The sequence below is a fragment of the Kogia breviceps genome, chromosome 16 (assembly GCF_026419965.1).
Source record: "Kogia breviceps isolate mKogBre1 chromosome 16, mKogBre1 haplotype 1, whole genome shotgun sequence".
NCBI classification, from domain to species: Eukaryota; Metazoa; Chordata; class Mammalia; order Artiodactyla; family Physeteridae; genus Kogia; species Kogia breviceps.
This window is the reverse complement of record NC_081325.1, coordinates 74,141,304-74,168,149: the sequence shown is the minus strand read 5'-3', so window position 1 is coordinate 74,168,149 and position 26,846 is coordinate 74,141,304. Positions and strand designations below refer to the sequence as shown.

The following is a 26,846-nucleotide window of genomic DNA, read 5'->3' as shown; positions in this document are numbered from 1 at the left end:
GTTCGGAAGCGCTCGCCACGCCTTCCGCAGGAAGCGTCAGGGGGCGGGGCTCGCGTGACGGCGCGTTGCGCGCGGGGCCTTGTGGGAGGGGCGGCCGGTGCAGCCGCGGCTGCCATCTTAGCAATTCCTGGCGTTGCGGCCTTGTCGTTGGAGGCGGCCTTCGTGGCGGCCGGCGGCCTCAGGGGGAGGCAGAAAGTCAGTTCGCTGACAGCTCTCCTTCTCCCGGCCTCGACAAGACTGCCAGACCGCTTCCGGAAGCGGAGGCGAGGACAGCCGGGCACGTGCGGGGCCCAAAGCCAGCGTCGCCCGGAAGGATGGGCCGGTCTCGGAGCCGGAGCTCGTCCCGCTCCAAACACACCAAGAGCAGCAAACACAACAAGAAGCGGAGCCGGTCCCGGTCGCGGTCTCGGGACAAGGAGCGCGTGCGAAAGCGCTCCAAGTCTCGGGAAAGTAAACGGAACCGGCGGCGGGAGTCGCGGTCCCGCTCGCGCTCCACCAACACGGCCGTGTCCCGGCGCGAGCGGGACCGGGAGCGCGCCTCGTCCCCGCCCGACCGCATCGACATCTTCGGGCGCACGGTGAGCAAGCGCAGCAGCCTGGATGAGAAGCAGAAGCGAGAGGAGGAGGAGAAGAAAGCAGAGTTTGAGCGGCAGCGAAAAATGTGAGCACCCGCGGGGGGAGGGGCCGGGAGCCGGGGAGGCGGCGGGTGCGGGGTGGCGGGGAGAGGGGAGCTGATTGGCCCTGGGGGGAGTGAAGGAGGTTAGCGGGGTCGCAGGGACCGGCCTCGAGCGGCTGCAGCCCTGGCCTATGGAAAGCCTGGGGCAGGACAGACCCACGAGTTGGCTGGGAAGGGCAGTAGTGGGGATGGAGCTGGAAGGGCTTAGAGCAGGGCAAGCATTTTGGCGCGAGAGGAGGAGCGTCCCGGAAGTAGGGGGTGGAGTTCCGTGTGGGGTTGGAGGGTGTGGAGCAGGCTGGCCCCGGGAAGTGGACGGAGGACGTTGGCGGGCCCCCTGCAGAAGAGCGTTCTTGCCTTGTCCCCTAAACGCGGGACAGGGATTCTCGGAGGTGAACCGCTTCAGGTGGTTGAAACGTACACGCACCCAAAACAAGTCCCTTTACTTTAGTGCACTCCTGCTAAGAGACGTCGCGGTCGCTTTTCCTGTCTCGGGCCTGCTCTTTTTGTTTTCTAAGGTGTAAAAACAGAATGCGCGCAGCTTAAGTGTGCAGTGAGGTAAATGAATCTTGACGCTTGAGTTCACCTGTGTAACCAATCGAATCCTGCTCCGTCTTTTCACTCTTTATTAATTATGGTCTGTAGGTCTCCATAGCACACTTAGGTGCAAGACTGTAACTCGTTTCCCTTTGTGGTGTATACGTGCTGTTCAGAAGATAGAACATTCGCTTTTACTTTTGCATTGATCATATGCAGAAGAGTCACCTCCCAAGTACTTTTTGGTCTAAGAATAGGTGCAAATGATTCCAAACGAATGAAATTTTGGTTTTAAACTGTAGAGTTGTGTTTTGGTTCAAGACCCTGGTACTCTGATGCGCTGGGTATTCTTTCCCAAGGCCACGTTGAAAGGTAGAGAGATTTGCCAACGCTCCCTGTTTAACCAGCCATCTTCCTGAGTTCTTCAGTGCATGTTTAGAAAGTGCTCATAAGGAAGGAGACTTACTGAATATAGAATTTTCCTGAGACAGATTTATGAGTACTGAACTGTGTAGGCGTTTTCAGTCTTTCTGCAGTGTAGTTTGTGTTATGTTCCAGCAAAGCTTGTTTCTGAAAGGAAATCATTAAGAGGTAGGGGACTGGAAAACTAACTACTGTTACTGGAGGAAGCAGTACCTGGAGAGATCTTTCACTGCGTTTCTTTGAAACATGCACAACGCTTGCATTTTTCCTTTACTTAGAACTGTCGGTGGGAAGTATGAACACCGAGTACAAATAATTGTTTCACAAGAAACCTTGATTATATAGAATCCAGTTTTTTTGGTCCGGAACAAGATCCTTAACTGTGAAGATGTAGCTCTCAGATAACTGTCAACAGATGAACATTTTAAAAAATTACCTAAGGTAATTCTGAGATAGTATTTCCATGTGAAAACAAAGGATACTTCCGAAGACTAATGATTTGCCATTCATTAGAGAGCTGAGACTTAAGGGGAAGAGTGAAAGGAAACTGGGTATGCAAGGAATAGATAGAAGCATTTAGCAAGCTACACACGAATAGCAGAGAAGAAATCCAGGGATGAAATGAGAAAATAGAGCAGTTATATTGTCCCAAGTTGATAGAGGAAGGACACTGCCGTTACCATTTATGAAGGGAGGAGGGGGCAGAGCTAGCAGCCACCTGTACACTGAATCCCTGCATGTTGTGTACTAGGCACTGCTTAGTACGGTCTAATGCTTAATAATGCAGAGGAGACAATTGAAAGATCTAGGTTTTGCAGTCATGGGAATGGGCAGAAGTAGTTGTCTATTTACAAATCCTGTTGGTTAGTTCATTCAACTGATACTTATGGAGCATCTTAATAAGTGCCAGACACTATGCTAGGAGCTGTTAATCTGAAGATGTTTGACTCCTCCAAGGTCTCCATCTAGCTTGAAGACAAGTAGGTAGATAATAATACAGTGTGGTAAATTCAGTGATAGCGATGTGACTGTAAAAAGGAGGCATCCTGGATGGGTAAACGCCCCAGTGCTCCTCAGGAGTGAGTGGCAGGTAAAGATAGGATTCTGTCAGGCTAAGCATAGGAGGATACATGTGGACCAAGGGAGGGAGCCCCCTCCACCCCTGCCAGAATAAAGGGAGGGGTGCAGTATGGTCTTCGGTGGAGTAAAGAGGTGAATATTGACTGGAACGTGAATTTCTGTAAGTATTCAAGTCATGGAGCGCCTGGAGAGGTAGACAGAGGCTGGGAATCATGGGAAGGGTCTTGCCATACTAAGGAGCTTGGATTTCATCATAGAAACCAGAAGGGTTTTAAGCAGGCACATGGCGTGGGATTGTAGGTTTGTTTTCAAATGGAGCATGTACTGCTGTGTAGGATAGAAAGTTACAGTAAGTCCACATAGGAGTAGTGAGGGAGCAGTTGTTGGAATGGAAGAGAGGGGCAGATTTAAGAAGCATTTAGGGCAAATAAAATTGGATGTGAAACATAAGGGAAATAAAGCATTGTTTTGGCTCTCGTGTTTATATTGTGGCTATTGCATCTCAGCCACCAAATGTTTAAGTAACTGCTGTAGGTCAAACACTAGTTAAAATGTCAGAAACCTGGACTTGGCACTTCCAATGTAGGCACTAGATTTTGGGTATAGTGAGTTCATCCAAGGTTGATACGGGGGACTGAAGCCTGGGGGAAACCTTGAGAGTAGATAGAATGGCCCAGGCACAGAGTGGACGGAGAAGAGTAGTTGGTTCATGGGACTGAAAGAACCTTAGGGAATGTCTGGATGTACAGTTGGACAAAGGGAGACAAGTGTGTGTTGGAGTAGAGAGCAGAGAAGGTGCCGCAAGAACACGCACTGTCAAGTGTACCTTCTGGAGGCCCAGTGTGAGATGGAGAGAGACAGCAAAATTAAAATCTCTTGGGCTTAACCGATTAGGAAGTCTCCTTAAGGTTGGCAACCAGATTGTTTCATTTACAATTCACAGGCCTTGCATAAACTACCTGCCTGTGAGCTTGATTTCTTATCTGTAAAATGGAGATACTTGTGTTGCTTATTGTGAAGATTAAAAGTGCTTAAGTGATACTTGGCATGTGTGTAATGAGACTCAGTAAATAATGTTATTTAATGTAATTTTTTTTACATGTAGGCAGATTGAACCTAGTGATTTTAAGAAGTGATCTTACAAGTTACAATCTTGATGCAATAAAAGGCAGACCTTGGGGCTCCCCTGGTGGCGCAGTGGTTGAGAGTCCGCCTGCCGATGCAGGGGACACGGGTTCGTGCCCCGGTCTGGGAGGATCCCACATGCCGCGGAGCGGCTGGGCCCGTGAGCCATGGCCGCTGAGCCTGCGCGTCCGGAGCCTGTGCTCCGCAATGGGAGAGGCCACAACAGTGAGAGGCCCGCGTACCACAAAAAAAAAAAAAAAAAAAAGGCAGACCTTAAAATTTAAAAAAATTTTTTTTCCTCACTTTTGAAAAGTTCATTCCTGTGGTTGAAAATTCAATTCAAAAGATTTCCTTCTCCTCCTTATGTCCCAGTCATTCAATATTGCTCTCTCTTTCCTCCTCTGCACCCTTATCATTTTTCATACGTATTAGTTTGAGACGCTTTATGCCTGTTGTAATAACTGTTGGAAAAAATGAGTGGCTGAAAATGACTTACAGCAAATCAGGATATTAATGGCATAGTAACCTACTGGAGCCTGTGTTATCTAGGTCCGCATATACTTGTTCAGCTGCATGGCAGATCGAGAGAGCCTTCTGAATCAGTGTCTGAAGTGAACTGGGATCTATAGGAGTGATTCTTAGAAGAATCCTCATTGTGAGAGCAAATTCGTTATATTGGAACTACGTACCTCAGGGAGGTTAGGGCTTTGAGACAAAACATTAGGGCATAAGATGAAGCTGATGTTGGTAAGAATTTTATCAATTCTTTAGGTAATTATTTTGGTAGCTAAACTTTTGTGCATACCTTTTGCCTTTAATGTTTGTCGTGGAGAAACAGTGCAGGGTGGTAGCATGCCTAAGATCGTTATCTTTGGAGTTGCCTAGGTTGAGGGTCACCTCTCAGTCTCACCTGTTTCGCCTCAGGAGCCATCAGAGATGTACATAATGCCGTGGAGTATAAAGCTTTTGGCAGAGTAGTTGGTGTCTGTTCAGTACTGAGTAAATACTGTTTGCTAATATCATGAAGCAGTTCCTAGAAGGACACTCCTAGGGTTGAGTTTGTACATTTTAAAGACTTAAAAGTAATATTAACCGATGCTCTGTACAAAGTCACTCTAGCATTTAACGATGAGCCCTTGCTGTTTGTTTTAATAGTTGCCATTTTAAAGTTGATTGTGATTAGTGTTCTGAGAGCATGGAGAAAATGAGAACCTACTCTTACCTATTGAAAAACTTCAAGATTTTCATTCAACCCTTTCATCAGCATCAGAGATGTTGTGGGGTTTTTTGTTGTTTTGTTTTGTTTTGGTTTGGTTTGGTTTTTTTTTGGTTGTGTTGGGTCTTCGCTGCTGCACGTGGGCTTTCTCTAGTTGTGGTGAGCAGGGGCCACTCTTCTTGTGGCACGCAGGCTTCTCATTGTGGTGGACTCTCCCGTTGCGGAGCGCGGGCTTCAGTAGTTGTGGCACGTGGGTTCAGTAGTTGCGGCGCACGTGCTGAGTTGCTCTGCGGCATGTGGGATCTTCCCGGACCAGGGCTCAAACCCGTGTCCCCTGCATTGGCAGGCGGACTCCCAACCACTGCGCCACCAAGGAAGCCCTCACAGATTCTTAGCAAGGGGATGGATTCAGCAGAGGAGCCTGAGGAAAGAATATCAAGAGAGTGACAACTCCTATGACAACAGTTTTAAGGAATGGCTAGGCAGTCATTATAAGTGGCGGATCTTTCCTAAGATACTAATGGCAAAAATGGGTTGTTGGGTTTTTTTTCTTTTCTGAGAAAGTTTCAGGGCCTCTTATGAAAGTTAGCCCAGTAGCTGCATTATCATTGATTATGATAATAAGTTTGTCATCAATAAGAATGAACTTCTTTAAATTTTAAGAGTCACCTACCCCTCCCACCCTCCTTCGGCTAACTGGTAGAGGAAAGCTATGTTGTACTAAGTTTCATTCATTTCTATACCTTATATGTTTGTGCTTTTGTGGGAAAAGACAGACAAAAGAAGAAAGACACAGGGATACAGAGATTGCTGAAACATGCGGAGAATTTTTACTTATCATGTATGTTAATACTTATATTTAGCTGTAGAACAGAGTCGCAGAAGTATAGGCTCTATTAGTTGGTATTAGCGGGGGTTCAGGTTTCTAACACAGCATTTAGTGCATAGTAGGTTGTTGAATAAAGACTTGTCGTATCTCTCAAGTGCTTAATTCTGTTGTTCGTGTGCCCTTGGTTTTCTGGATCCGGGTGTGTGGGGGGAAGGGGATTAAAGCAATATCCGGCTCTTAACTTTTTCAGCACTGGACCTAAAAATTGATTTAAATTTTTTTCTGAGTGCTGAAGTAGCAATTTTAACTTTACCGAAAATAACAGTGACAACAAAAATTACATCCTTGATCGTGCTTGTAAGGGAACAGCTCTGCTCTGGTACCCTGACCTTGCCTGTCTCCTTGTGTGGGGCGCAGCAGCAAGGCTTAATTACGGTCCTGGGTGTGCCCCGTGGTGCCTTCTGGAACAAAGGGGGATGAGCAGCCTTGCAAGGAATTCCACTAGACCATTTCTCATCCTCTGGGTTTCAGTTGAGCTTGGGAGTTCTGCGCGCCCTCCCCTTTAGGCTGGAAACTGCCGAGCTGTACTTAGAACGGACTCCTTAGCAGCCACCTCTTGCCTACACTGCGTGTCACCCTGTACGGCCTGTCACCTGGCCTCTGGTTTGGTGTCCATCAGTGGGAGCAGAGACACAGGGAGCTAACCGCATGCTGATCTGGCTTCTGCTGTTCTGAGCTCGTTGTCTCCTTGCTGACCAGACCTGTGGAGGGGCGGCCCCGCTGGCCATTGCGCCGTATTGCTGTCCTTGAGGGGCTGTTTGCCCGACAGAAACCCTGAGCATGCGTCAGGTTTCTTCCACCTTTACCTGATTCCTGAGTTAATTAGGCAGCTCTTCTACTGATAAACTAACCCAAAGCCTTATCCCATTCTTTCCCCTCATCTTTTACTTTGTGTAGAAGAAAGTTTTAACTGGAACTTGGTTTACAGTGTTGTGCTTTAAGAGTTGTACCATTTTTGAAATTTTAAAATGAGGTTTCTTTGTAGACGTCGCTACATTTACTAATTTTATAAGAACCAACTAACAGAAGAAAGCGTGGGGGTGTGTGTGTACACTTCTGAAACTTCGTGTCATGAAAGCTTTCCAATTCAGCAAAATAGGGTATTAATCCTCATACAGCTGTCATCCAGGTTCAGCAGTTGTTAGCTTGCTTGTTTCATTTCGTATTTCTGTCTTTCTCTTTGGATGAAGTAGAGAAACAGTATTTTTATATTTGGAATGTAGTTTAATTTCCATTGAAATCGCTGCCTGATTTCTTTTAGGTATTCCTGGCCATTCTAGCGTTGGGGTGGATATCTCTTCTCTTTTACTAAGCTGCTATAGGTAAAGGCTGATTGAAACTACAATAATACTATATTTCATTCAAAGTTGGAAAAGGAGTATAGATAGAGAGTACATGTTAGGCTTTTGTGGGGGTTTTTTCCCCCAGTGAAAATCACCAATAATTTAGCGTTGGGGAGGAGATATTTAAGAAACAAACAACAGAGTCTTCAGAATGGTTATTGCAGATATCTAGAACCTAACAGAAATCATGACTTCTCAAGTAGTTACTATCTCCCTGACAGAAATATGTAGAGATTATAAATGCAGAAACAGATATGAATCAGAATATTAGATACACTGGTGTCAGTATGGTAACACTGTGAGTAAATAACAAGAGTTGAGGATGAAAGCACTTCAGTGGGAATTGAATCACCCCCCCAAAGTAGAGTTGAGTTGAAGTGGATTGGGTATTTAAAGGTCACTTAGAAACTGTAAAGTCTTTACTAAATCAGATAAATTGAATGACTCTCATACATATGTATGAGTCATCAAAAGATAGAAGGGTTACAGATTTTGTTTAATTTTGTGGATTGTGAGAAATATGCAGCATTCATATATTGACCTCTTAGGATTTAGGTGTACTTTCAGAGTCTCTGCATTCATTCCAGCACAAGTTATTGTCTCAAATAATGCCGTTCAAGAGAAATACAGTGTGAGCCACATTAAAAAGGAACTAGTGAAATTAATTTTAATATATTCCCAGTCAGTCTCAAAATACTGTCATTTTAACATGTAATCAAATAAAAATACTTGAGATCTTTTATAACTTTTCTTCTTACGAATCTTCAATTCAAACCAGACACATCTGGCTAGTTAGTAGCTATCATATTGGAGATCATTGGTATAAAATGTGCAAGGTTTCCACTGTAGTGCCTTGGTAAATGTCAATATCTTCAGCACAGAATTTCATTTTGAGTGAATAAGTTCATTTATAATACCTAAATGGGATTAAAATAATTAAACAACATCATGCTTCATTGAACTTTTTAGAAGTGATACTAATATATTTCATCCACTTTCCCATATCTAGAAGAGCTTTGAATTGAAAGTCAGTTAACGAAAGAAAAGGTGCAGTAAAGGGCAAAAGTTTAAGACCGGAATAAGTTTGTCTCTATTTTTGCTTAAAACTACATTATGTTGCTTTAGCAGTCTGAATCTCTTTGAGTCTGTCTGTCTTCTGATCTTGCCTGGCGTGGGGGGGGGGAATGAGTTTAGCTGGTCTGAACCGCTTGCTACATAATAGTTTCTCCTGACTTCTCTGTAGCTCAACTCTTAGACTGAATGGATTGACAGAGGAGCAAATCATGTATTTAGTAGCTTGTCCTTTCCTTATGAAGCTGGTAATGAAAGTAGATTTCCTGTTTCAGATTCACTCTACAGTTCCTAAAACTACTGCATTAATAAGCTGTTTGTATATACTAGTCTTTTAGTATTTACTTTAGAAAGTGACAAAAGAAAAAACCATGATTTTATATTTATTTGAATTTCTGTATCACCTAATCTTTTGGTATCTATCATTTTCTTGAATGTTACATGAAAATGAGTTGTAAAATCTTAGAAATATGTAAGCAGACTCAGTGTTTTACAGACTCACAGCTAGTTCTATTTCAATTCTTAGGTTTATTTCTTACATTATCTAGTTCTATTTCAATTCTTAGGTTTATTTCTTACATCATCTAAGTCCTTTCCCCACTTTGTTTGCTAGTCGGCAGCAGGAAATAGAAGAAAAACTCATTGAGGAAGAAACGGCACGCAGAGTGGAAGAATTGGTGGCGAAAAGGGTGGAGGAAGAATTGGAGAAAAGGAAGGACGAGATTGAGCGAGAAGTGCTCCGAAGGGTGGAGGAGGCCAAGCGCATCATGGAAAAGCAGTTGCTCGAAGAACTCGAGCGACAGAGACAAGCTGAGCTTGCAGCGCAAAAAGCCAGAGAGGTAACGCTCGGTCGTTTGGAAAGTAGAGACAGTCCATGGCAAAACTTTCAGTGTCGGGTGTGCCTCCTGCGCAGTTCAGAAAGAGATGGAATGCAGACCAATTCCTTTCTCGTCTAAACTTAACGTTGCTGCGAAAGTTAATTTTTTAGCCTATTCAGATGTGCTGACCGATATTTAAAAGCTATTTTCATAAAACTATCCAAGGATACTTTTTGATTTAATGGAGCTGGCTTACATATTTGAGAAGTGTTTGAAACTTTTGCCATGGCTGCAGGACTTACATTCTTTTTTTGGGAGGGTGGGGGGAGACAGGGAGTGGTGAAGGGAAAAGGTTAAAAATCCACCTGTGGTTGCGTGTTCTTCTTTTCTGTTTATCTCTCTTACTGCCTAGACTGTGAGAGGCTTTTTGCCTTCAGTCAGATTAAAAAGAGCAGGGCCTAACATTGAGTGATAGCACCTGCTTTTGATAAGTAGGTTTTCTTGCTCTTCTTTTTTTCCTTCTTTTATCCCTCACCCCCCTACCCCCAAATCCTGCCTCAACACAACGGACTAATTCTGGCATTCTGATCATAAGGCCCTCCATTTTCCTAATGTGTTTCAAAGATCTTTTTAGGAAAAATGTCCAGATTATTCGTCCACTTTTTTAGTATCTACTAACAACTCCTTTTTTTCTCTAGAGAGTTATGAAGGAACAGGTTGTCCTTGTCTGGAGTCAAGCTAAACACATGATTTGTTTTATCAGCAGCTGGAGCAGAAGTTGAAAATGTCTTTCTGTGAGACAGTAATTTGCTACTGAAGCTTTGCGGCTTATTTGCACTGATTACTCCAGGATCCTAAAACTTGTTGAAAGTCACTGGAACACTCAAGGCAAATTGCTTTACAGCACTGAGTGTCCCTCGGCATAGTTCGCATAGTGACTGTGAATTCCACTGGTGTGAGCCATAGAAAACCCCGTGCTTATATTTTCTTGAACTTCAACGTTTGACGCAAAATGTTTGACTCATTGTCATTTTTAATCTTGGCATTATTGTGGACAAGTTGACATCTTATTAAATACCTTGTTTCCCAGTAAGCTTAGCTTTTCAAATGCATTTTCCCTTGTGCTGTCTTTAACGAGATATACATGTCTCTATTTGGTGGATGTCACAAACTCTGTGCCATTGAGTATATGAAATTTTTGTTAGTGCCTTTAATAATGAAGATACTTTTGGAGTAATGGTGCTGTCTTGTAGCGAGTTATTAATCATAGGAAGATTTTTTTCTCTTCATTTGCTTTTTGTTTCATATTAACAATTTTTTTTCACACGGACACAACCCTCTGACAGTCTTTCCAAATATTAAAACCATTTGACTATTGTATGCTGTGATCTCAACACTGCCCAAACCATCAAGCAGTCTTCATATAGTTTGCATTATAAAATCTCATTAAATTCTCCAAGAAAAAATAAATTACAGAATTTTATTTCCTGACCATGCACCCCCTGGATTCCTGAATTTCAGTTCAGATTGTAGATGACAAGATAAGCTGCCTTTAGAAATTGTCAACATCTGAATGTTAAGTCCATTCTCCCCATGGAAGAAGCCCTTAGTTCCATGAAGTATGGATTACCATTTGTATTTTTCACTAACAGTAAATGTATTTTTCTTATTAATTGTTTGCCTTAGGAATGATGAATTACATTTTTTGTTCCTTCTTACCATAAACATCTGCATTCCTCAGCTCAGCCTTCCTTGTATGTTGTTTCTTTATAAATGGTTGAGCTGCTGATGCAGGTATTGCCAAGCTAACAGTACAAATCATTTTAAAGAGGAAGCTGGCGCGTATGGCAGCCGAGGAGCACACTCTGCAGGACACTGGACAAGACAGTAAATATTCAACTTTTAATGCTGATTAAAGGAGTATAGGTAAAGAATACGTAGGTATACATAATTGGTGAGACAAATATTCACTTTATTTATATTTTATATATTATTTTTTTAATTTGGTAAATACTATCCAGTTTTGTAGTTGTCCTTGTTGATTTGTGTGATATTAAAGTATTAGTAATAATTGCCAGGAAACTGTCATTAGGGAGGGTTTAGTTGGTTGCTGTTTGGACTGGGAGGGATGATGTAAGTTTAGTACTAGAAACAAATTTTAGTGGCTGCACAGTTTATCGTTTGTCAGACAGAAGGTAGCCATAAAGCTACCCTGTTTAGTCAGATCGAAAAAGTTCAGAGGAAGATTAGTAAATATTTTATCAATAAAATAAATTTTATTTTTCTAACATCTTAACCTGTCCTCCCCTTTAGGAGGAAGAACGTGCAAAACGTGAGGAGCTAGAGCGAATACTAGAAGAGAATAACCGAAAAATTGCAGAAGCACAAGCCAAACTGGTATGTATAAAGCATCCATGAAAAATGTTTTAGAGTTCTCGGGACTATTTTAAGGGATTTGAGGGAAAAGTAGGAATAGTTGACTAGATTTTAGCTACTGTCTTCTAGAGGAATCTGTGGGGCAAGCCAGAAATTCTGATTAATCTGGAGAAAATTCCAAAATTCACAGTGGTTTAAAACACGTTTCCTAGGGGAAATTGTGATATCCCCATCCCTAATTCCTTCTGTACCTAAAAAAACAAAAACAAAAACTTGAAGGTTCTTAATTAAGCCTGCTAATGTGCAGCGTTTCACTTGGCATTAGTTGCTTTGTTACCAATTACTAGACAGAAGAAGTAGAGAGTGTATGTGTGATAGTAAGTATACCAGATTAATAATTTTTTTTCACATTTCATGTTTATAATCTAACAGGGAACACAGAGACTTAAATAATTGCAATATGAGGTACAGGTGTAAAAGGAGATACAATTTTTACATTTTAATAAAGAAGTCAGTATAAGAATATTGAAGTAGATTTTTTTAATAGAAAAATGAATACGTATCACTTCTATTTCTCTTTCCCATTCTGTATTTTAGTATTTCTATTTGTTTGTTTGTAGCACATACTAACATTTAAAATAGAATTTAAAAATAAAGTTTTTGGTGTAGTAGGGTTTTCCCAATTAAGAGTATGAATGTATTTTGAAGCATTCTCAGTATGATGAAAAAGAAAGCCAGAATTAAAGGCCTGTGGATATAAATAAATCAAAAAATGAAGAAGGATAGTCAGACATAAGGGAAAATTTTCTTTTCCTTATGAAGATGGCATATAGGAATTCTACTTCAAAGTAAGAATATAAATCAGAGATAGAGGGAAATTTACTTCGGATGAATGAGGATTAATGGTATTTACTGCCCAGGAATGAAGACATGACCCTAGAGAGACTCTTGGTTATAGACAAGTTTTGTCTAGTTAGAAATGTGTTGAGAATAATGCGGCCATAGGAAGACATTTGCTGCTAAGTCATACTCTTGACTGGGGGAGAAAAAGCAAGATGTAAGCTCCAGTTAGGCGATTTCAGAAAAAAACAAATTCTGTTGACTGTGTTTATAAAGGCACAGTAAAAGATCTGGGAGGATCTAAGTAATTAACAGTGGATCCCACTGGGGGGTTGGTGAAGGAGGACTGTAAATAATTGTTTTATAGTGAGTAAGAATGTGAAAGTTAGAACCACCAGCAGTTGGTTCTGGAGTATTATCTTTTAAAAGATAATCTGCCCCAAATAAGAGCCAAACTAGAAATACCCTGAACAACTTACTGAACATGACACAAGGGATTCTTAATATCACTGTCCTGGTTACTGAGAAAGCCAAGGAAAGGGGAAGACATACTCGTGTTTTACCAATGAAAAGACCTTAAAATCTGCTTAGGTGGAAGAAGCACCATGAATACGAGGTGGGTGAGAAGTCGTAATAAGATGTATCAACACATGTGTGGTAATGCTTTTTGTTTTCAGTGATTCCACATAAGGAGAAAATCTCAGTGCAAGTGCGAGAGAAAGTAAGATGGGACGTGTGCATCTTAATTTTAGTTTTGAAGGTTGAGCTTTGAAAGGTAGATATAGTCTTGTTTGTAAGGCCATGGATATTTGCAGGAGAGATGAACAGTATAGTTGGTGCTAGAAACATTGAAGCAAAATTACCCAGTACGTGGGATAGAATTCCTCTTAGAACGTGGTGTAAGAGACAGTATAGGGAGTTCAGTTTGCAGATGTCCTGAAAGGCCAAATTGTGACTTCTAGAGCAAGATTCTAAACTTGGTATACCCTGCCAAAGTCTTGATCCCTTCTGACCCTGGGGTAGCTGTCTGAGTGCCTAGGGACAACTTGGCCTCCTTATGTTCCTCTAATAGCCTTCTTTGTTTATCCAGACGAACCATAAAAATAGGAGAAGATTAGCAAAGCATATTCTAAAGCAGTGCTTTTCAAGTGGTGGTAAAGTTGCCCAGATTTTGTTTTTTTCTTTTAATCCCAGTTTGTCTCAGATTTCTACTTTTGCAAAATACAGTTAAGATGAACTATTAGAAAAATGAGGTCAAATTGCTATAGAAGTTTCTGAAATGCTTATTCTTGGCTTCTGCATATCTTATTGTAGATCAGTTACAGTTAGCACTGTCGTTGGTCCATGGGCCATACGTAAGAGTAGCACTGCTCTAGAACCCTTGAGTTTGACTTCGTATTAATAGACTGCAGTGACACTGCTCTGACTGCATGTTATCCATAAAACTTCAGTGAAAGGGTATCTTGGGGGAAAAAGAAGCTTGAATTTGAGGAAAATCGGTAAAAATCTGGACATAACTAATTTGCTTCTTGTGTTCAGTAACATTGGAAGCATAAAAAATTATTGCTCTTGTTGGAGAGAATTAATTTTTATTTGGTTCTATTGGTGGCCATGTCCTTGCAGGGAAAGTAGAGTACCCTTTGTGTAAGAAGAGACAAGAAACTGTTGCTGTATAAACACGCAAGGCACACTATTGCAGTTTCTCTCATTTTTATAGTCCTTTCCCCTTCCTCTCAATTTTGAGCACAGTTCTTTAATCTTTATACAGGTTTCCTAGTATTTACACTAGGAAATACTACACAGAGTATATTGAAAGTCTTGTTAAAATAATAGACATATTAATAAAAAGCAATTTGGAGATAAAAGTAGCCAGGATGTTAAGTTCTCCTAAAGGCTTTAGTGTCTTAATTGTGGAGACAAGGATGACTCCAAGAAAAGTCAGCTAATGATATGGAACTATTTGGTAAGTGGTATGAGTTACAAGAGGTAACTGACACAATTGCCCTGGGAGCCTTCCTGGAAGAGATACCCCTGCTCTGGACCTTGATGGACAGTTAGAAACTGAATTTAGGATGAGGACAAGAGGGTGAGGAAATGAAGTAGGGCAAAGACCTTTAGGGAAGTAGAATTAGAAAAAAAAACGCAAGAATGTGTGGGATCTCTTGGGATGAGCAGTAGTAGTAGTAAACCCACTTTATGTGCAGTCAGAAGTTCAGGTTTTGAAAGCAGATTAGACAGGTTGGAAAAGAATGTACCCTGGGGGAGATTTCTTGTCTATAACCATGAAAGAATAACACAGTGATCTCTTGTAAATCAATAAAGGAGACCAGCTTCCTGAAAGGGGGGAAAAAAACCTACTTCGAGATGTAAAAGAGGTAACTTCACACAAGTAAGATGAAAAGTAGCTGTAATAAATTCCTGAAAATAAATCCCAACCTTAATGGGAAAGCAAAGAAATGCTCCCTCTCTTTTCCTTTTTCTCTAATACTACATACCAAATTTGAAAAGACTTTTTTTTTCCTGTTAGTACCAGGTGTTGGCAAGAATATGGTATAAAGAGACCCTTTATATAGTGTACTATCCTGGGAGTTGAAATGGATGTGACCATTTTAGAAAATAACAATAAATCACTATATACCAGGAACCTTAAATTTTACTTCTGCTGCTAAGAACTTACCTAATGGAAACTGAATCCAATACAAATCAATTCACACACAAAAATGTTTTCCCCTTATTTGAATAGTGAAAATTGCCCACGTTTTTAGATAAATTATAACACATACATAGAGTGGATTTTTCTGTAGTCAAAAAGCATCTGATAATGCAGGGGAAGTAGCTAAATACAAAACTTACATACACATTATGATTTTCCTAATTTGAAATGTATATTTGTACATTTAATAGAACAATATGCCAAAGTACTGAGAATAGTTATCTCTAATTGGTAAGCCTATAAGTAATTTTATACTTTTCTCCAGTTTCTATTTTTTTTTTTTTTTTTTACAAGTAATGTGTATCACCATTATGATCAGGTAAGAGTAACTAGTAAAGAAAGTAAATTTAAGCCACACTTAGACTAACTTTTAAGTAAGCCCTTGTGACAGAACTTCAAAGATTGCTCCCAGTAATGTCTGTAATAAGGAACAGATTAGCTAAGCCATACGGACTCTCATATGTGATACATGTTAAGTGGTCTAGACCAAGAGTAGTTTTTGCTCATTTTAGTTTCAAGTTGTTTATCAAGATACTTGATTTTTATCTGTCCATAAGGAGGCAAGAAAATATTAACGAACATACGTATTTGATTTATAAACTCAAACAAAAATTAATCCAAATGTGGATTGGCTTGGCTTGGCTTTTTGGCAGATTGGTTCCTAGTTCTTGGGTTAGTATTGGCGTTGCACAGCTGTCATCAAACGTTTGAAAGGCTGTTGTTAGAGAGTTTTAATTTTCTTTAAAATGTTACGAGTAGTACTCAGAATTTTTCAAAGTCCTCTTCTTTACACAGTTTTTAGTGATGCGTCTGGGAAAAGCCCAGATACTATTGTGAAATGTGTATGAATCTTATTTTTTCAGAACGGGAAACAGACTAAATGAAGGTGGTAGGTGTTGCCATGGAATGAAATGTTCTAGGAGGTTATGTCAGTAGGAAAAAGAACCCCTCAAACTGTCCCCTGAAATTCTGGGTCTATAGTATATTTCCTCTCTTTAATATTGAAATAATTTTCCCCTTTTCCCTCGCCAGTTAGGGAGATTTAGTGTACTTGCTGTGCTATATATAACACGTGGTGTCTCACCGGTTTGAGAGATGAAAAGATAGTACCATGTTTACAAGTTGACTATGTATGAAATGTATTCCACAAACTTAAGTTTCAAGTAAACCAGATCTCACTTTGCAATTAAGAGATAGCTCTGAAAAGAGTTCTTAGGGAGATGTAAGAAAGAATTTTTTAATGTTTGTGTAGTAGACAGAAAAATGTCTCCTGCCCCCCAAAAAGGATATCCATGTTCGGATCCCTAGAACCTGTGAGTGTTACTTTACATGACAGTTAAAGAGTCTACACATATTGAGGTGGGGAGTTTATCCTGGATTATTACTGTGCCCTAAATGCCTTTACATGTGTGCTTATAAGAGGGAGATGGAAGGAGATTCTACCACAAAACACAGACAGGAGAAGCCAGAGACAGAACAGAGAGAGATCTGAAGATACTGGCCTTGAAGACTGGAGTGATGTGGTCAGAAGACAAGGAATCCTCTTAGCAGCCACCAGGAGTTCGAAGAAGCGAGGAACAGCCTCCCTTTAGCTCCGTGGGGAGGGAGCACAACCCCGGACACCGTGATTTAGGCCCGGCAGCCCCGGTTTCGGACTCCGGCCCTCAGAGCGGTCTTGTGCTGTTCTGAGCCCACCGAGTTTGTGATGACGTGGTGCCTAAAAATGTGGGAGTGTCTTTGATATCCAATACCAAGAATTTTGAGGTACATGATAGAAAATGCCTAGACTGTTAGGAGGAATATGGGCCTTAAAGGCACTTCTGGGGATTTCCCTGGTGGTCCAGTGGTTAAGAATCCGCCTTGCAATGCAGGGGACACGGGTTTGATCCCTGGTCGGGTAACTAACTAAGATCCCACATGTCACAGGGCAGCTAAGCCCACTCGCAGCAACTAGGGAGCCCACGTGCCACAACTACAGAGCCCATGCGCTCTGGAGCCCATGTGCCACAACTAGAGAGGAGCCCCGGTGCTGCAACTAAGACCCAACACAGCCAAAAATAAAGAAAGAAATCCCCTTTTTAAAAAGGCACTTCTGGTTAGGGTTAGAAGGAACATGAAAGCATGTTATGCAAACCAGAGGGAAGGAATTCCTTGTTATATAGTGGAAGAAAACCCAACTGAACAGTGTCCTACAGTTGTGTGAAAGGCAGAACTTATCTAAGCGATGAAGTTCATATATAAAGCTGAAGATATTTCTAAGTAAAGTGCAATCTGGTTTCTTCTCAATATGTATGTAAAATACAAGAGGAGAGTAATTGAGGAAAGAACCAAGAAGTAAAATAAATGAGAACTTGATGTTTGGGGAAATTTTTAGCCTATTGAGATTTCAAAAGATGCTAAAATTAGATTCACTATTAGAAAAACTTGTTCTGGAAAGAAGGCTAAGGGTATGATGGGACATCCTTTTGCTAATGCTGAAGGGTTTATGTCTGTGACTCATAGGTTACCTCAGTCATTTTAGCAAAAGCCAGGAGTAGATGAGATTATCCAGGAAAGACCTGGGGAAGAGCCTGTTGTCTAGTGGCCTGATATACATGGGAGACTCACAGTGTTCTTGAGGATGTTGTATCAGCAGAAACACTGCCAACGTGGACTGAAAGGGAGAGAAGACCTAATGATGAAAGGCTTTCAGACTGCACTAACATAGGAAAAGGTGATAGGAAATCAGAACAGAGATATGAAGGTACTGGCCAAAGGAATGTGGCCCTGGAATAGCAACACCTTGAGTTTGTTGCAGTGATACTGATTTTGGACTTCTTGCTTTCAGAATAAACTTCTGCTGTTGTAAGCTATCCAGTTTGTGGTAATCTGTTACAGTGGCTATAGGAAACTAACATAGTTGGAAAGAGAATGGGGCATTTATGCTAGAGTGAGTGTATTGTGTAAGTTGAAACAGCACAGTACTCAGGATGGCTCGCAATGGCATGTTTATACATTTTAAGAGATAGGAAAATATGGTATGGCATCAAATGTAAATGTCAGTTAAATATTTTAATTTGAAAGAGTGGGCAAATTAGCTAAGGATTTTAAATCATTGAGAGGCTTGTTCCCAGTTGATAAGGTAGAAAGCTGATTTAATGATGTTAATGTATTCTTGGCAACGATTTTTTTAAAACTTTCTGGATATTAATGTATTGACATTGTGTGGGGTGGTGTGAAGGATGGAGACTAGAAACGAGAAAGCCACTGAGGTCAGTGTAAAAGATGGGCACTTGATCAGGTGGGAGTAGACAGTAACAAGAGAGTCGTTGAGCTTGGTGTACAGAGGGAGGGAGAAGAGGAAAAAGGAAGGAAGGTAAAAGTCTATTGTGGGAACCAGGGAAGACCTGGTGTAATCGTGCCAAGAGCCAAGGATCACCAGGCATTTAAGGAGAACTTTCACAAAAAGGAATGAAAACTGAGTAAGACAAGCAAAAGAACTGAGTAAAAGAACAGAGAATTTAGGCTACAGAGGATTGAAAGAACCACATCTAGAAGAGGAGAGGGTTTTTGTGAAATTTATAGGACGTGAACGGTAAAATCCTGAAGGTGTCAGGTTTCTCTTTGGCAGTAACACAGAGCACTTTCTCCAGAGGTCTGGAAGGCAGTGAGTTTTGTACCCTGTGTTTCTTTTCAAACCGAGGTCAGCTATCAGTCAGTGCCTTCTTGAAGCAGTTGTTTGTACTTTAAATAAAAGGGGGCTGGAAGGAGTGTGGTGGTATGATTTCTCTTTAGATGAGTAGCTAATGATATCCCGCAATGATAGTTAGTGTATATCCTAAGGAGGTAACTGTCAGAATGACTAAATTGCCATGGCCCCTGGGGGGAAGGAGGGAGTTGCTTTTTTCAGTCCTCCTTTGTTATTTTCCTTTTTAAACCTTGTACATGAATAACATCATAATAGTTTGCTGAGGGTCAAAACTAATTACATTAAATTTCTATTTAATTTTTTTTTACTCATTGTTTATCTGAAAAGGGGCATACATTATACTTGTTATGGAGGGGAGGGTACATTAAAGAACAAGATTGCAGAATGGCAGAGTGAAACAGGAGGTATGTTTTGGGAGGTTAAAGTGCAAAAATTCACATTTCCGAGTAGGCGCATGATTCCTAATTGTCAGATTTTTTTTAGTTCTTCCCATCATCTCAGTAATCAGTCCTGATACATATTTCTGTCTTTAGACTTTTTGGGGAGTAAAAATTCATACATATTCCGCGTAGAGAGAGTAGTAGATTTCAGCATCACCATTTGCTAAAGAAACTGCTGCCAAGGACCTTGATCTAAAATTATAGACAATGTAAGGAGAATGCTTAGAAAAGAGTAATTTTTAAAAAGACAGTAGGACCTCTATGTAAAGTGGGAGGGGGAGACAAAAGATAACTGGGAAGGGGGTTAAGTAGACCCTTCTACTCTAATGGTATGTTTTGCTCTTGTGTATTTCGTCTCAACAGTCATTCTTTTTGCGTGGGGTGCAGGGTTGAAAGCCTTTTTGAGACCAAACAGGGTCCTGGCTGTAGTGGCTGGGAAGGACTGCCCCACTGTAATGGCTCTAGTGTGGTGGGTGTGTTACCTTTCTCTTCGGCCCCCCTGATGTCCACCACGTTAGCCTTGTAGGGGAACTTAGTGTTGTTCGCCTGTATGAATACAAATGTGCATGCCCTCCCCCCATTTGGAATAACGCTTGCTTTTGCATACATTTGAAACGAGGGGAGAGGAGCAGTGTGTATGTGCCAGCAGACGGGATCATCAGGAACAAAGCAGCCTATCAGACAGTTAACTGCAGAGGGAGGTGGGAGGCAAGGCTCTAGAAGAATACCTAGCAAGTAAGGTGTAGAGTCATATCACACTTACAGATGGATAGGCAGTTTTTCATCACTTGAAAGCCAGTGTATTAAAATGAGAGGCAGCTTTGGTTTTTCTCAACTAGCCTGTTATTTTTTTATATAAAATATACTTTTATTGTCAAGATTTATCAGTTTACCAAGACATTCATTAACCTCCAGTTGAAAAAGTTTTTGTAACTTTCAGTTCAACATAGTTTTCTTATTTTGTTATTTATTTATTTATTTATTTTTGGCTGCGTTGGGTCTTCATTGCTCCGCGCAGGCTTTCTCTAGTTGCGGCGAGCGGGGGCTACTTTTTGTTGTGGTGCGTGGGCTTCTCATTGCTGTGGCTTCTCTTGTTGCGGAGCACGCCCCTAGGCGCGCGGGCTTCGGTAGTTGTGGCTCACGGGCTTAGTTGCTCCACGGCACGTGGGATCTTCCCGGACCAGGGCTCAAACCCGTGTCCCCTTCATTGGCAGGCAGATTCTTAACCACTGCACCCCCAGGGAAGCCCCAGTTTTCTTACTTTAGAGATAAAACAATTGTTTTCCTTCTCTGGTCACTGTACTTAGGCCCTCAAATATTTTTTGTTTGGTTTAAAAGATAATTTCAAGCATTTTAAAGTATTGCACTTTACAGTGTGTTCTCTCAATTATCTTATTTCATAATTACCCTGTGATAACTTCATTGTTATTGTCATTGCTATTAGAGCCATTCTTCATAGTAAGGGTCAAAAAAAATAAGATTTTCCCAGGATTATTGAAATACTGAAACTTAAAGACCAGCTATGCACGTCATAAAATTCTTCTTTGTTTTACAAAAGCCTTATGAGTGTTAGTTTTACAAATAGGGAGTCCTCCCCTGATGTATTAGAATTGTTGGAAACTTATTACAGGCCACATTTTAGGATACATGTTTTTTTTTTTTTACAAAAGTAAAGACACTTGTATCTGTATCATTCTTTTTATTTGAAAATGTCTTTTTTTGGTATTCTTACTTTCTGCAGTTTTATTGAGATAAAATTGACATAACAGCACTGTGTAGCATAAAGATTTGACTTACATATGATTACCATGATAATTTTAGTGACAATCCATCATCTTTTTCTTTTTTCTTTGCCAAGATGTAATTGAATATGCTTAGTTTAAACCTGTAATAGAACAAAATACAAATATTTATACATAAAGATGGGAAAGACCTGCTTGATTTCATTTTTTAAAACCATTCCGTTGTCAGGTACCTGTAATAGGCACTGTGTGCTCAGCACTGTTAGCTATACCCCCCCCCCCCCCCCCCCGGTTAATTACAGCTCTCCCTCTACACACAGATACGCTTTTGTCTCCTGTATTTGTAGACTTCGATGAAACTGAACCTTTTCTTTTTCTTCACTCAAATCTCTAAAGATAATTTCAGTGCAGTAGAAATAGTATTTTCTGTCTGTGAAGGAAGTTACTTTTTAAATCTTGTTTAATTTTTTGATTAGGTAATATCACAAGATTCAAGATTTAACAGCCACACATTATTTTTTAATATATTTTCCATAATGTATTTAATAGTCCATATTGATGAATATTTGGGTTTTTCCAGTCTTTTACAAACCATGTTGCAATAAACTTGTTCAGTTTTGCATGTATGCAAGTATGTTTATAGTATAAAATCTAGAAAATTAAATTGCTGGTTATAAAAGTACTGTGAAATGTAGTTTGGGGTGGATAGTGCCAAAGTAGTTTTCATAAATTTCTCAAATGGGTTGAGGTTGTGATGTTCAAACCCATTAGTCCCCAAGCTTCTTTCTAATCTGCTTTCCTAGGGGCTGAGTTAGAACCTTATGGAAAAGTGAGTCTGGGGTGTTGATCCTGGAAGGAGTTTCCAAAGCACAAGTGTGCCCCCTAAGAGTCTTTATTATGTCTTGATTCAGTTGCATGTGCCATGCTCTTACCCCAAATGTGGGGTGGTTTATTAAAATTGGATAAATTTGCATATGAATTTACTAATGGTTATCAGAAGCAGATGATTATTTCTCTTGTAATTATCAGTGAAAGTCTAAACGAGAACGGTGATTTGCAGTGGACTTTGACACACAGGTAGGATTGTCGTAGGAAAGAATGGCATGAGCTGAGCTGGGGGTGGGGCAAGATAGAAAGGATATGGAAAGTCATAAACAGTACGCTGGTTTAGGAAGTCAGGCCATGTCTGCACGGTGGGAATCATTGGGAGTCGGAGGGCAGGAGAGCACAGTGCTCAGGAGAGGGGAAGCCAGCAGCATTGTGTAGGGTGGATTGAAGGGCAGAGACTGGCAACAAGACCGTTTTAGGTCTGCGAGAGATCTGGGGCCCTGAACTGGCACGGTGGCAGAGGGAAGGGACAGAGCTCTATGGGCGAGGATATAAAGGAAGAGGGGAGAACTGACAAATCTGAGGGCTGTTTGGTTGCGTCGAGGAAGAGGGGGAAGGGGAAGGAAATAAGCTCTACTAGATGCGTGGCAGTAGGGAGGCTAGAAAGGGCTGGTTCATTTTAGGGTTAGGCTTGAAGAATTTAAATCTGGAACATGTTGAGTTTTGAAGGTATTGAAGAGGTTTCCCAGTTGGATGCTCCTCAGCCAGCTGGAAATGTAGCTTAGGAGAAAGGTATGGGAGAGGTACTTCAGCTCTCCGTCGGGTTCCACCTTAGGAGAATGCAAAGATACAGAAGTTTGTGAAAACCCACTTGCACACCTTGCCTGCCCACCTAATTCCCGCCTCTTCAGTTTGGGTCTTCCTCACCTCTGACCGTACTTTGCTAACAGTCCTTTCTGGGTCATGATCCTTCCCCTTTCTTGCTCCCCACCCTGCCGGCCTCCGGCTTAAACTACAACAAACCTCTTTTTGGTGTGACTTATGTATTTAAAAGTTGGGTTGTTTTTTTTTTAACCTACAAGATAAAATTTAAACGTTTTATTAAGTTGAATATCAGAATTTGTTACCTTTTGCATCTTCTGCCGTAAAGCCTATATAATTCAGTCATATTGACTTTTAGTATTCCTGAAAAGAAAAACCTATACATGGAGGACCTTTAACCTTTTGAACCTTAGTGTTTCATTTATGGGAGGAGAAAAAATTTTTTAAAGACAAGTTCAAGTGAACAGAAGAATGAGTAAAGGGAAAGGCCACTAAACTTACTGTTAGTTTTTGGCCATCTAGAAAACAGTTTAAGTAGAATAATGGAGATGGAAGCAGTGAATTTTTAAAATTTGACTTTGAATGGAAATAAGGCATTCGAAGGATGCAGCGCGTGCGTATTTTAAGATCAAGGTCAGATGGGGGGAAAAAGGACAACTCAGTGATGATAGCTGAGATTTAAAAGTCAAGGGTTAGAGCAGGTTTCCTAAACCTTGGCACTGTTCATCTTTGGAGTTAGATAAGTCTTTGTTGTAAGGGAGGGAGGCTGTCCTGTGCCTTGTAGGACATCTGGCGGCCTGTTCTCTGCCCACTGGGTGCCAGGAGCGCCACTCCCCCACCCCCACACACGGCGCGCACACACACGACACCACACACGCACATACACGTGGACACACGACACCACGCACACGCGGCACACAACACACGCACATGCACGACACACACGCACAACACACTATACACATGACACACACCTGTTGTGACAACCAGCCACACACTTCCTAACGTCCCCTGGGAGAGGAGTAACATTACAGCTGGTTGAGAATTAAGGGAGTGGACATGGAATCTTTGCGGAGAAGGAGCAACTTGATGAGGACAGAGCTCCTGAGAATGACCTGAGTTTTCTTGGTACAGAGGGGACTCTTCTGTAGAGCACACAGGAAGGAAGTTGGTTGCTTGAGACTGAAGGAGTTGTGAGGGAGTCGAAGGCATTGCAGGAATTTTATTGGTGTCTGTTTGAAATTAGATAGCATTTTATAGTTAGCCAGTCAAAAAGGTCTCGTTTTTCTCTCCAGAAAAAAAATTATTATTTCATGGTTGTGTATTGACAATATAATGTAGCTCCGTTGGAGATTTTTGTCCATAATTTTTGTATGCCTTTCTAATTATAAATTTAGTTATAGTAATTGGTAATAACATACTCTGAAAAATTCATGCCTTAATTCGTATTTGACTGTTAATCTGGTGCACCGACGGTGTAGATAAAATAAAAATAGGTAATAGGACAAAAATGTATACTGATCTCAACATGATTTGTAGAAACTTCATTTTCAAAATGTTCAAGTGCTTTTCTACAATTTGTTCATATATTTTTCATAAAAAACAAAATCAGAAAATGTTGGAATAATTAATAAGGAGTTCTTTTCTAATTCCTAGGTATTTTTTTCTGATACTTTCTATGTGATCTTAGGCAAGGTGATTTTTTTTTTTTTTTGGTATGCGGGCCTCTCACTGTTGTGGCCTCTCCCGTTGCGGAGCGCAGGCTCTGGAAGCGCAGGCTCAGCGGCCACGGCTCACGGGCCCAGCCACTCCGCGGCACGTGGGATCCTCCCGGACCGGGGCACGAACCCGCGTCCCCTGCATCGGCAGGCGGATTCTCAACCACTGCGCCACCGGGGAAGCCCGGCAAGATTTTTTAAACATATACTTTTGTGTGCTCCTGTTGATGAATTTGTCACCCAATTTCTGGAATATCTAACAGAAGACATGAAATTCTGAGTTTTTACTTTTACCTTTCAGGCTGAAGAACAGTTGAGAATTGTTGAAGAACAAAGAAAGATTCATGAGGAAAGGATGAAACTAGAACAAGAGCGACAGCGTCAACAAAAAGAAGAACAAAAAATTATCCTGGGCAAGGGGAAGTCCAGGCCAAAACTGTCCTTCTCATTAAAAACCCAAGATTAAACTGCAAACTCTGAACTTTTTACAAAGAAAAATGGAAAAACTTTGTATGGTAGCTTCATGTTGAAGTGGTTTTTTTTGTTTGTTTTGTTTTTGTTTTTTTAATTTGGAAAATCTGGAAAGTTAGCTTGTTCTAATAGGGGCTATGCTCTGCAATTCCTTTTTTCCCTCCCCTCCTTTAATATCCATTAAGTCAAATCCTTATCAGATCATTGTTACCTTCCAAAAAGCGATATTTTTTCACCTGTTGGATTCTGTATTAGTGATCTGAAGAAGAGCAGATCACTTTGTAAACTATGGATGGTCTGATAAGGTTTTTACTGACCCACTGACTTCAGAGTTATACTCTGTTTACTACATCATAATGCTGGTTTTGCTGACTTTTTGTTTTTTTATATATTTATAAAAAAAGAAAAAGTTGGTAATTGCATTGGAAGCGCCCAGGGTGTTACTGGACCTTTGTGGTGTATTGTTAACCAGTGTCCTCATGATACTGTTACTCTTGGTGTTCCTGACACAGGTAAGGAAACAGTTGGTCAGCTCTGATACAAAATACATATACAGTTCAGTATTGTCTCTGTTCAACTTGTTTTTATTTCATTGATGAAATCAAACCAGCATTCCCCATTGTGTAAATAAATGATTTTGCTGAATAAAGTAAAGTCTTAAATTCATATGTTGAAGCAATTTTTTTTAAAGTTCTGTTAAGTCTTAAAAGAGGGTGGTTTACTTTTTGATGGTCAACAATCTAGAAATCCTAGGACTATGCTGTATATTTCTTTCCACTTTTAACATAGGATTTATATGTACATCAAATATACTTGAGAATTAGTATTTAATGGCTATTTTACAGATAATCTAATTTATGCTGATACAACAAATTATGACAACAGTATTACTGTTAAGAAAGACTAAGCACCCAGAAAAAGATTTAAATTCTCAATCCTGTGCCTCTATTGTAGGATATAAGTATTATTACCACAAATTATACTTGATAAAGACTAGAAGAATGATTCTAAAAATTTATAATATTTTAGATTATTTTCAAAGTGGGCCATCAGAAAGAACTTAGCTTTGTACTTTTACAGAAGGCTAATAAGGTAGTCAAATCATCTTCAGTGTAGGGTACCTGCACGTTTTTTGGGGGGACAAACACATTTAAACTTACAAGCTTTTAATTTGTTTTTGCATGTTATATCTTATGGATGACTTTGATACACTAAAATCTGCCTCATTTATCTTTACATATGTTTAAGTGAACTGGTATTAAAACATTTATTCAAGAAAAGGATATAAAAATGCTACCTGAGATGCATAGACATGTCATCAAAGTAGAGAAACTTTCCAATATTTTTGAGACAGTTTGATCAGTCTTTTAAACGTGAAAACATAAGTTCATGAGATGACTAAATGGTAGATTATTTTGTTTGTGCATGCTAAGAAAAATGCTGTTGCGTTAGTCTGAGCTCTTCCATAAGTCTAATTGTGGTAAGGAACAATAAAATCGGTTTAAATATCTTTAAAGATAGAATTTTAAATAGGCATGAACTCTAGTGAGAACTGACTTTTAGTAAACATGATACCTATGACTAAAACATTCACTTTATTTACCTGAAGAATTTAGGTTAGCTTTAATTATTTCATGATTCTTACACCTTTTTTTTTTAATGTAACCTTTTTTTTTTTTTTTCGGTGCAGAACCATTGTACCTAAGTTGTATATGCAAGGTTTTGGAAATGTTTATTTAAAAGTTGTTTTGGTATACAAGTGTTCTAAACATTGTATCTAAGAGAGTAGCCTGGACTTAAAAATACTAGAAATCAGCTTATGCCTGCCTTTTCATTTAAAAAAAATTTCTTCCTGCCACATATGGTGTGAAATCACAGTAAGTTGCTTAGTAACATGCTGCAGTATCTGCTTGCTGTTGGAGACTCACATCAGATAATGGAATTGTTCCTGTGTCAGGCTGCAGGAAAGAGGATGTCATTGTTAATAAAACGCACCCAATGCTTTCTGTGCTACAGCAATGTGTAGTAATTTG

General features: G+C 40.4%; 1 protein-coding gene across 2 annotated transcripts; it reads left to right on the top strand.

Moving 5' to 3' along the window:
• Nucleotides 1–58: 58 nt before the first annotated feature.
• On the top strand, nt 59–25,479 carry ARGLU1 (arginine and glutamate rich 1). Of its 2 annotated transcripts, XM_059041580.2 has the most exons (4): nt 59–661; nt 8,971–9,196; nt 11,489–11,572; nt 24,644–25,479. In XM_059041580.2, the coding sequence occupies exons 1-4, from the start codon at nt 315–317 to the stop codon at nt 24,806–24,808; spliced, it is 822 nt and encodes a 273-aa protein (XP_058897563.1). In that variant the 5' UTR covers nt 59–314; the 3' UTR covers nt 24,809–25,479. The 2 variants fall into 2 exon arrangements, with proteins under 2 accessions (XP_058897563.1, XP_066872249.1); XM_067016148.1 differs by lacking the exon at nt 24,644–25,479 and having other exon boundaries at nt 88–661; nt 11,005–11,568.
• Nucleotides 25,480–26,846: the final 1,367 nt, after the last annotated feature.

What these genes read in the sequence shown, in the direction of transcription:
- ARGLU1 (XM_059041580.2), top strand. Translation starts at nt 315, where the DNA reads ATGGGCCGGTCTCGGAGCCGGAGCTCGTCCCGCTCCAAACACACCAAG. An exon ending in CAGCGCAAAAAGCCAGAGAG is followed by an intron (nt 9,197 to 11,488) that starts GTAACGCTCGGT and finishes CCTCCCCTTTAG; the next exon opens with GAGGAAGAACGTGCAAAACG. An exon ending in CAGAAGCACAAGCCAAACTG is followed by an intron (nt 11,573 to 24,643) that starts GTATGTATAAAG and finishes TTTACCTTTCAG; the next exon opens with GCTGAAGAACAGTTGAGAAT.